Source organism: Heptranchias perlo, chromosome 4 (genome assembly GCF_035084215.1).
Source record: "Heptranchias perlo isolate sHepPer1 chromosome 4, sHepPer1.hap1, whole genome shotgun sequence".
Taxonomy (NCBI): Eukaryota; Metazoa; Chordata; class Chondrichthyes; order Hexanchiformes; family Hexanchidae; genus Heptranchias; species Heptranchias perlo.
This window is the reverse complement of record NC_090328.1, coordinates 115,656,536-115,666,819: the sequence shown is the minus strand read 5'-3', so window position 1 is coordinate 115,666,819 and position 10,284 is coordinate 115,656,536. Positions and strand designations below refer to the sequence as shown.

Sequence of the window (10,284 nt, the reverse complement as noted above, 5' to 3'; positions counted from 1 at the left end):
TTGGATGGTGTGATGGGAAGAATGTAAGTTTTATATTCTGCATGAATGATCCAAAAGGCCTCCCTCATCTATATCCACCTTGTCATTCATTGCTCATATCTGCACGATTTCAGGGGTAATATTCAATCTATGACTATGTGACCAGAACTGCACAATACTCCAGATGGGTTTGTCCAATTCCATACACAACAATGCAATCTTCTTTTGATTTGTTCTCTATCCCTTTGCTAATGCGACCCAATATCTTATTCACCCGTTCTCAGTGCAACTAAGATTTATCTATAGTAACTTTGTTTCCTGATTTTCATACTACTACATCCTCTGCGCTGACTTACCTGATCTTGGTTGGGGCTGGCTGTTGGGCTGCCTGCGATTGGTTCCAATGCCTGAAATGTTGACTTTGACAGATGCTGTGCCTGACTTTGTGTTTCCAGCATTTTCTGTTTCAGATTTCCAGCATCTGCAGTATTTTTTTTTCTGTCTGCAATTGGCCTCAGATATGAAGAGAGAAAAACGCCAAGGTGCTCACTTCTGAAATTATCTACTAACTCCTGCTGAAAGCACATCATGGATGTCGGGGGGGGGGGGGGGGGGAAGAAGAGATACATAGTTCATCTGTGAAGACCCCTGCAGTGGAATAGCTTTTCAACACTCACTGTGGAGGAACACGTATTTTTTATTTGTTCTTGGGCTATGGTTGACGCTGGCAAGGCCACATCTATTGCCTGTTCCTAGTTGCCCTTAGAAGGAGGCAGTGGGCTTGGTTCTCGAACCCCTGCAGTTCCTGTGGTGATCATGAAAGAAAGAACTTGCATTTATATAGCACCTTTCACGACCTCAAGCACTTTATAGCCATACAGCCAATGACATACTTTTTGAAGTGTAGTCATTGTTGTAATGTAGGGAAACGTGGCAGGCAATTTGCGTACAGCAAGATCCCACAAACAGCAATGAGATAATGACCAGTTTTTAGTGATGTTGGTTGAGGCATAAATGTTAGCCCAGGACTCATAATGGTGTTAGATGGGAATGGGTGGGTGGTGAAAGTCCAGGATTTTGACCCAAAGGTGATGAAGGACAGTGATATGGATTGGAGGAGCAGCTGGAGATCGCTGTTCTAATGACGTTGATCACGCACGGGTGTCGATGCAAACTTCTTGTTCAATTAGGGCTCATCACAAGTTGATCTTTAATTCCAGTCAGCCTCCCACCGCCATTTATCATTGGCACCACCCCTTCATCAACCGTCACTGACGAGCCCCACCCCTTCATCAACCGTCACTCACGAGCCCCACCCCTTCATCAACCGTCACTGACGAGCCCCACCCCTTCATCAACCGTCACTGACGAGCCCCACCCCTTCATCAACCGTCACTGACGAGCCCCCCCCCTTCATCAACCGTCACACCAGCACTGAGATCTCGCGAGAATTGCTCTACTTTGGCAAGGGGATGCCATCTGGCGCGATCTGCGGGGCGGGGTCTCGGTTGCCGGGATACGGAGGGGGCGGCGGTGGTTCGGAGTCGGAGCTGCGTTTTAGAATAACGGGGAATAACCGGCCTGCGGTGGACGCCGGAGGGTAAGAGGAGCCCCGGTAATCCGGGGGGTGAGGGTTGTCGATTCGGTCTACAACTGGCGATCGAGCCCTGGGAGGCGGCTGCCCGATCACTTTAACCAGGGGCCTTTGTGTTGGCTCTGCGATGGCCCGGCCCGGTTATTGTGCCCGGGATCTGAGAGCCGCGGGACAAGGTGCTGAGCGACTCTTAGCAGCGCACCGCGTCCCCGTTAACCCCGCATCTCTTCGGGTCACAAATGTTGACAGTAAATGCTGTGGAAACAAGAGATCGGCAGGAGGGACGGCGCCTTGTGCAGATCGTCCGGAAGATTGGCTCGCCATATATCTCCCTCTGTCCCTGTCACTTTCCTTTTCCCCCTTTCTCTCTTTATTTCTTTCTTTCTTTCTATCTACCTCATCTATCCACCTCTCTCCCTTTCTCTCTCTCTCTCCCTTTTCTCTTTCTCCCCGTTTCTATCTCCCTTTTCACCCCATTAAATTAACCCACTGCATCTCCATTCATTTAATTTCTGTGCAAAATTTAAAATCTGTTCAATTTTGCTGCTTTGAAAGTGTCGGAGACAATTTGGTAGTAAATCACGGCATTTTCATTTTGGAACTCATTTTTGTTTGGAGGAACCATTATTCAATGTGGAACAAGAAAGCAATAGTCTCTGTTTAAATGGATTTCAACGTGAATAAATATGAAGTAGCACACTTTGGAAAAAGGACAGAGAAAGAAAACATGCCTTAAATGCCAAACATTTCCAATGGAGTAGGGGAACAGAGATCTAGGGTGCAGATACACAGATCTTACACCCCATGGCAGGGAAACAATTTCTCCCTATTTACTCTATCAAAACCCTTCATAATTTTGAACACCTCTATTAAATCACTCCTTAACCTTCTCTGTTCCAAGGAGAGCAACCCCAGCTTCTCCAGTCCCTCATCCCTGGTACCATTCTAGTAAATCGCTTCTGCACCCTCTCAAGGCCTTGACATCCTTCCTAAAGTGTGGTGCCCAGAATTGGACACAATACTCCAGTTGAGGCCCAACCACTGATTTATAAAGGTCTAGCATAACTGCCTTGCTTTTGTACTCTGCCTCTGTTTACATTGAATTACATCAAAATGACAGCACAGAAACTAGCCATTCCGCCCAACTGGTCTATGCTGGCGTTTATGCTCCACGCAAGACTCCTCCCTCCCTACTTCATCTGACCTTATCAGGATACCCTTCTATTCCTTTCTCCCTGATGTGTTTATCTAGCGTCCCCTTAAATGCATCACATTTATAAAGTCAAGGATACTATATGTTTTTTTTTAACAGCCATATCAACTTGACCTGCCACCAGCAAAGATTTGTGTATGTGAACCCCCAGGCCTCTCTGTTCCTGCACCCGCTTTAAAATTGAGCATTTAGTTTATATTGCCTCTCCTCATCCTTCCAAAATCCATCACTTCACACTTCTCTGCATTAAATTTCATCTGTCATGTGTTTTACCATTTCACCTGTCTATGTCCTCCTGAGGTCTGCTGCTATCCTCCTCACTGTTTACTGCATTTCCAAGCTTTGTGTCATCTGCAAACTTTGAAATTATGCCTCCTATACCCAAGTGCAGGTCATTAATATATATATCAAAAATTGGATACAGATTTTTATAGGGGTAAAGTAAAATCTCAATGGGTTTATATTGTGTTTGCTTGACATTAATTTACTTGCAATGATTACATGAGTTATGATTTTAGTTTGTACCATGTGATGATTGGGAGCTTAGTAAGGTTTTGAATGTTCAAGGTGGCAGCAGTGGGGAGGCTTGATTCAATTGAGGATGTAAGTGGTGCTTGAAACTCTTATTGTCTGTAAAGAGTTTTATTTTTTATTCCAGTTTTTGGAAGACAGCACAAACAAAGGCCAATGCCTAGAATCAATAAGACCATCATATTGACCCTCCTGACTCTGACAAGTTCAATTTTTCTGTTGTTTCAACTGTATTATTATAAACAATACTTTTCATCAAAGGCAAGTATGGTATTTTGTATTTTTAGTCATTTATGACACTAAAAACTTACTAAACTTTATTTTTAGGAAAAATATATGCACAGAATTTTCAGGCAGTTGGAGACCAATTGTAATTACATAGAATTTACAGCGCAGAAACAGGCCATTCGGCCCAGCTGATCTATGTCAGCGTTTAAGCTCCACGCGAGCTTCCTCCCACCCCCCTTCATCTAACCCTATCAGCATATCCTTCTATTCCTTTCTTCCTCATGTGTTTATCTTGTTTCCCCTTAAATGCATCTATGCTATTTGCCTTGACCACTCCTGTGGTAGCAAGTTCTACATTCTAACCACTCTCTGGGTAAAGAAGTTTCTCCTGAATTCCCCATTGGATTTATTGGTGACTATCTTATATTTATGGCCCCTAGTTTTGGTCTCCCCCATGAATGGAAACATCTTCTCAATGTCTACCCTATCAAACCCCTTCATAATTTTAAAGACCTCTATCAGGTCACCCCTCAGTTTTTTTTCTAGAAAAAAAATACAATTCCCCCATTTTGGTACATTATCTGCATATGTTGTGAATAAAATTATCTACGTATATTGCAAATAAAACCAATAAAAATGTGGTTGAGCTATTGGATTTACAGCCCCCAAAAATAATTTTGACATTTTATTGACAGTTTTCAATCTACCTGGCTAAATGTTCTGAATAAAAAAGGCAGGAGCCCCAGATCAAGTACAACATTGCTTTCCTAGAATGTGTATTGAATTCAGTCTTGTTTTTTTTTATTCGTTCATGGGATGTGGGCGTCGCTGGCAAGGCCAGCATTTATTGCTCATCCCTAATTGCCCCTGAGAAGGTGGTGGTCAGCCGCCTTCTTGAACCGCTGCAGTCCGTGTGGTAATCATTGAAAGATATCTTCATGATTATTGATGAGTATTATTTTTTTAATTAATTATGCAGCTTCGATTCACTAAATCCTAATAAAAAGCAGAGCTGAGTCTGAACTTATCTCCCCTCCCCACCGCCCCCCCCCCCCAACCCCGGTCCCCCCACCACACACACAACATCCACATGTACACCTTTAGCAGTGGTGCTGTCTCGCAGTCAGCACCTGGCTGACTTTTAAAAAAAAATCTTTCCCAGGACACAAGACCAATCATACCCACCCTACTGTTGCACCAGCTGAGTTCAGCTGTCTGGGCACAGATCAGGGATCATCCTGGGGCATTTCTGGTCTGAATGGCTCAAGCCACACCACACAGTGCGTTTACCAATTTGAGCTGTCAGTTGCTTATTTTCGAAAAAAAGAGAAGGCTTTATGCTGCTCTTTTTTTAATTGAAATTCTACGTTGTCTTGATCCTGAGGCTATTGTTTTTCAAAATTATATTTTTAATTGACTATGCAGTGACAAATACAATTCTGACTGTATTACACGTGCCCCTATAATAAGTGTTGTTTGAGAAATGGTTAGAAACCGCAGATGGCGTGAACATAGCCATGAGTCTTGTCAGGCTGGCACATAGAATATGGTAACGGGGCAGTACTCTTTTTATCATTGGAAAAAAAAAATTAAAATATAGGTTATTTTAAAACAGCAAGTTATTAGCAGAAATATCAAGTTTCTTAACAGCTTCGGTACTGGAATGTCACGTTAAGGCATATTACTTCTTTAAATGCCTACCTCATGAAATAAAAAAATTCCCTTTGTATTTGATAGCACAGCATGTTAGCTTCAATGTGCTTCATCATGGAGTGATGGCATGTGGTTTTGTGTCAGTCATTCTCAGAGTCTCCGCTGTTTTATTGTGGGGCAGCATTGCCTACAGGAAGGGACATAATAAGGAAGGTCAATGTGAGCCAGTCTCACACATACCCTATCTGATTCTCATAGAATGGAACATGCAAACAGCAAGGAGAAGGTCACCTGCCCCCTTTTGAGTTGTATGTTACTTGGGGAGACAATTAAAGAATGGGAAGAGAAAACCTATGCATTTTGAGATTCATATTCTGTTCATTGAATAGTTGCGTAAGATTATTTACTTTCATTTTCACAGCTAGTTTTTACAAGACACCCTGCACTTTCTTTTAAGTTCTTATTGTTTAGCAGGTTCAGCTTATCATGATAGATTGTCCTTTATGACAGTCCGATACAATTCTGAAAGAAATTGTAAATTTTACCTGACCTGCAGAACTGGAAGCAAAAATAATGCTCCTGTTTAAAGTTTGATAGACAGGTAAAATTGAGTAATAATGAGGTGCTGCAGCTCTTTCTGCCACTAGAGACCGCTATAGCATTTGTGTGGCTTACCAAGAAAAGTCAAATATTGGGAAAGGACATGGACACTTAGGGCCTGATTTTAGCAGGCCTGCGGGTTTCCGGCGGGTTGGGTTTCGGGTGCGTGGCCTCCGCGCCCGGTGAAATTAGTGGGTTGCCCGCGCGATCGTAGCAGGCAATGCACTAATTGGAATCACTTACCTGCTCCTCTGGGGTCCGCGCTGCTGGTCTGCGCGTCGGGCGGGCTGCGCACGCGCAGTACGATCTGTCAGCTGGAGGCTCTCCAGTTAAAGGGGCAGTCCTCCACTGACAGATGCAGCAACCAATGGAACAAATTACAGCATGGAGCAGCCCAGGGGGAAGGCTACTCCCAGTTTAATGATGCCTCACCCCAGGTATCATCAGATGGGGTGAGGAGGAGGGGGAGGACAGAGATCTTCCACCCGGCAGGAGGAAGCGGCCTGCCTCTGCCACCAAGAAGGCCTGGCTCGAGGTAGGTCAGCCACAGTGAGAACACGTAGTCTTTCCCCTACACTCCATCTGCCACAACACTGCCCCCACCCCACATCTCCTTCGGCACCGCCAACACTACTCTGTCACATCACCCCTCATACCCACTCAAACCCCATCCTCATCTTACCTGCACCTACTCACCTCGCCATTACTCACCCGCCACTAACACGCAACCCAATCCTCATACAATCTCATGGCTCTATCCCATACTCACCCTCTCATGCATCTCTCTCACGGCCAGCCTCACTCAACCTGCCACCACCTGTGCTGCAGCCACAGGGCATGCATCGCATATGTGCAGTAGGCAGCGTACGGCAAACGTGTCGTGAGCATGAAGGGGATGCGCAAGGGTGTCTGAGGGTTTGCCATGGGTGTTACCGATATTGAATTTCAGAGCAACAAACATCACACATTATATTGGCACCACCACTGCCATGTCTCCGCGAATCCTGTCTGTTGTGTCCAATAATGCCCGCTCCTGGGTATCACTATGAGGACCCACCACTGACGTCACCCATTGTGTTACTGCAGAGTAGGTGCAGGTGTATTTGCAGGGCTCTTCCACGCAGACGACTGAGAGACATCGGCGGTGTACCCGGCTGCACCCTGGAAGGATACGGAGGAGAAGTTGTGGAGGGCAGTGGTGACTTTGGCAGCGACAGGTAAGCAGATGGTGCTGGGGCCAGCCAGGAGCAGCTCGGCATGAAAGAGCCTGCAGATCTCCACGACTACATGTCGAGTGAATCTGCGCCTCTGTGTGCACTGCTGCTCGGAGAGGTCCGGGGAGCTGTGCCTCGGTCTGTGGACCCTGTGGCGAGGGTAGTGCCCTCTGCGACGCGTCTCTCTCTGCGGTAGCCCTCCCTCCTGCTGTACAGGTGGATGTGTCACAGCACTCTGTTGTGGAGCTCCACGTGTCACAGGTGGATGGCGAGGCTGGTGATGCTGTTCGCCCTCCGAGGGGGTCATGACTGCAGCTACGGCGGCCCCCATCCGCAATATGTACATCTGAGGGGGTCCGCAAGGTAGGCACATGTCACCGGACCCCGGGGTGAGTGTACAGGTTGGTGACTTTGACCGTCCGGAGGGGGCTGGTGGAGGCCACACTTTGTCCCAAGTGACAGAGCGGCCTCCTGCAATGGGTGAGGGTCTCCCCCCACCCCCCTCCCCCTCCCCCTCCCCCTCCCCCTCCCCCTCCCCCCCCCCCCCCCCCACCTGTCAAATGGACCTTTGCAGCTGCCACAGGCTGAGGGCTGCAACACGTCCAGTTCAACTAGGACTGTTTCCCCCAGTGTGTGAAACAGTCCCATGTTTCCCCAAAATCACACACAGTCCCTTAATCAGGTCAGTTAATGACCTGAACAAGCGAAATAAATAACCTCAAGTGGCATCCCGCTGGCTTTAATTGCCTGCGGGATTCCCACCAGCGGGGGCCACGCACGCACCCCTGCACGTCATCGGGGAGCCCGGAAGTGGGCGGGATCGTGGCGCGATCCGGTCACGTGACTGGATATCGGGATTTTCGGGGCCCCCCCGCTGGAAACCCACAGGAAACCCGACGGTAAAATCGAGCCCTTAGTCCCAGAACCCCATTCTTCTGCTACTACAGAGCCCTGTACTAGTAGAGCCACCAAAAACCTTTGGAATCCCTACTTTGACCTGTTTACAGGTTGTAATGCAGTGTCATGTATATAAACCCTGGTTTCCCTGGCTGGAGAGTCTAGAACTAGGGGGCATAGTCTCAGGATAAGTAGTCGGCTAATTTAAGACTGAGATGAGGAGGAATTTCTTCACTCAGAGGGTTGTGAATCTTTGGCATTCTCTACCCCAGAGGGCTGCGGATGCTGAGTTGTTGAGTATATTCAAGGCTGAGATCGATAGATTTTTGGACTCTCGGGGAATCAAGGGATATGGGGATTGGGCGGGAAATTGGAGTTGAGGTCGAAGATCAGCCATGATCTTATTGAATGGCGGAGCAGGCTCGAGGGGCCATGGGCACAATATTATCAGGGCGGCGGGTTCGCGGCGAGGGGGGCGATTGGGCGCATGGGTAACGCACCCGGTGAAATCAGTCTGCCCCGAACGCAATCGCAGGCTGATTGGATCCACTTACCTCTTGTTCCGGGTTCCCCGCTGCTGAGCTGCGCGGCGGGCGGACTGCGCATGCGCGGTAAGGTCTGTCAGCTGGAGGAGCTCTATTTAAAGGGGCAGTCCTCCACTGACTGATGCTGCAAGAAATGGGAAAAATTACAACATGGAGCAGCCCAGGGGGAAGGCTGCTCCCAGGTTTAATGATGCCTCACTCCCGCTCTTACTGGATGGGGTGAGGAGGAGGGAGAAGACAGAGATCTTCCCCCCGGCGGGTGGGAGGAAGCGGCCTGCCTCTGCCACCAAGAAGGCCTGGCTCGAGGTGGCAGAGGAGGTCACCTGCACCACCAACATATCATGCACCTGCATACAGTGCAGGAGGCACTGCAATGACCTAAGTAGGTCAGCCAAAGTGAGTACACTTACTCATTCCCCTACACTCTCTGCCACATCACCGCCCCATCCCACACCTCCTTCTGCACTGCCAACACTACTCTGTCACATCACCCCTCACACCCACTCAAACCTCATCCTCATCTTACCTGCACTTACTCACCTCGCCAGTACTCATCCCACCACTACCACTGAACCCAATCCTCATACAATCTCATGGCTCTATCTCATACTCTCTCATGCATCTCTTTCATGGTCAGCCTCACTCAACCTGCCACTACCTGTGCTGCAGCCACAGGGCATGCATCACATATGTGCAGTAGGCAGCGTAAGGCATGAAGGGGATGCACAAGGGTGTTTGAGGGTTTGTCATGGTTTTTACTTATATTTAATTTCTGATCAACTCACATCACATATTATATTGGCACCACTACTGCCACGTCTTTGCGAATCTTGTCTGGTTTGTGCAATAATGCCCTTTCCTGAGGATCACAATGAAGACCCACAACTGATGCCACCCATTGTGTCACTGCAGAGTGGGTGTAGGTGTATTTGCAGGGCTCTTTTGTGTAGACAACTGAGAGACGTCGGCGATGTTCCCAGTGGCACCCTGGAAGGATGCGGAGGCGACGTTGTTGAGGGCAGTGGTGACTTTGACAGCGACAGGTAAGAAGATGGTGCTCGGGCCAGCCGGGAGCAGCTCAGCATGAAGGAGGCTGCAGATGTCCACGACTACATGTCGAGTGACTCTGAGCCTCCGTGTGCACTGCTGCTCAGAGAGGTCCAGGAAGCTGAGCCTCGGTCTGTGGAGCCTGTGGCGAGGGTAGTGCCCTCTGCGACGCATCTCTCTCTGCCGTTGCCCTCCCTCCTGCTGTGCATGTGGATGTGTCACAGCACTGTGTTGTGGAGCTCCACGTGTCAGAGGTGGACGGCGAGGCTGGTGATGCCGTTCGCCCTCTGAGGAGGTCATGACTGCAGCTATCTGGAAGATGTACATCTGAGGGGGTCCGCAAGGTAGGTACATGTGTTTGGACACCGGGGTAAGTGTGCATGTTGGTGAATTTTATTGTTAGGAGGAGGGTGGTGGAGGCCAAACCTTGTCCAAAGTGACAGAAATAGTTCCAGTTGTTTGTAAAACCCAACCCTCCTAAAATATCTCGTTAATCAGGTCTGTAAACGACCTGAAATACCAAAATAAATAGCTTAAGTGGCACCCCGCCGGCTTTAATTGCCGGCGGGAGTCCCACATGCGGGGGCTGCGCGCTTATGTTAGCGCGTCTATGGGAAACCCGGAAGTGGGCGGGTTGGAGCCGGGCTCCCGACCTGCCGGGGGAATCCCCGATTTTCGGAGCCCCCCTCGCCAGGAACGCACCTGATCACGGGTGCTAAAATCGTGCCCCATATGTCCTACTCCTGCTCATATTTCTTATGTTCTTATGTAAACTCAGATTTG

General features: G+C 48.4%; 1 protein-coding gene across 1 annotated transcript in view; it reads left to right on the top strand.

Moving 5' to 3' along the window:
• The first annotated feature begins 1,491 nt into the window (after positions 1-1,491).
• The window catches only part of fktn (fukutin), a 32,022-nt gene continuing 23,229 nt past the window's right edge, over positions 1,492-10,284 (top strand). Inside the window, exons 1-2 of the mRNA XM_067983493.1 lie at positions 1,492-1,579; positions 3,445-3,578. Coding sequence (XP_067839594.1) covers positions 3,474-3,578 — 105 coding nt within the window. The 5' untranslated portion in view covers positions 1,492-1,579; positions 3,445-3,473. The remainder of the gene's footprint in view (positions 1,580-3,444; positions 3,579-10,284) is intronic.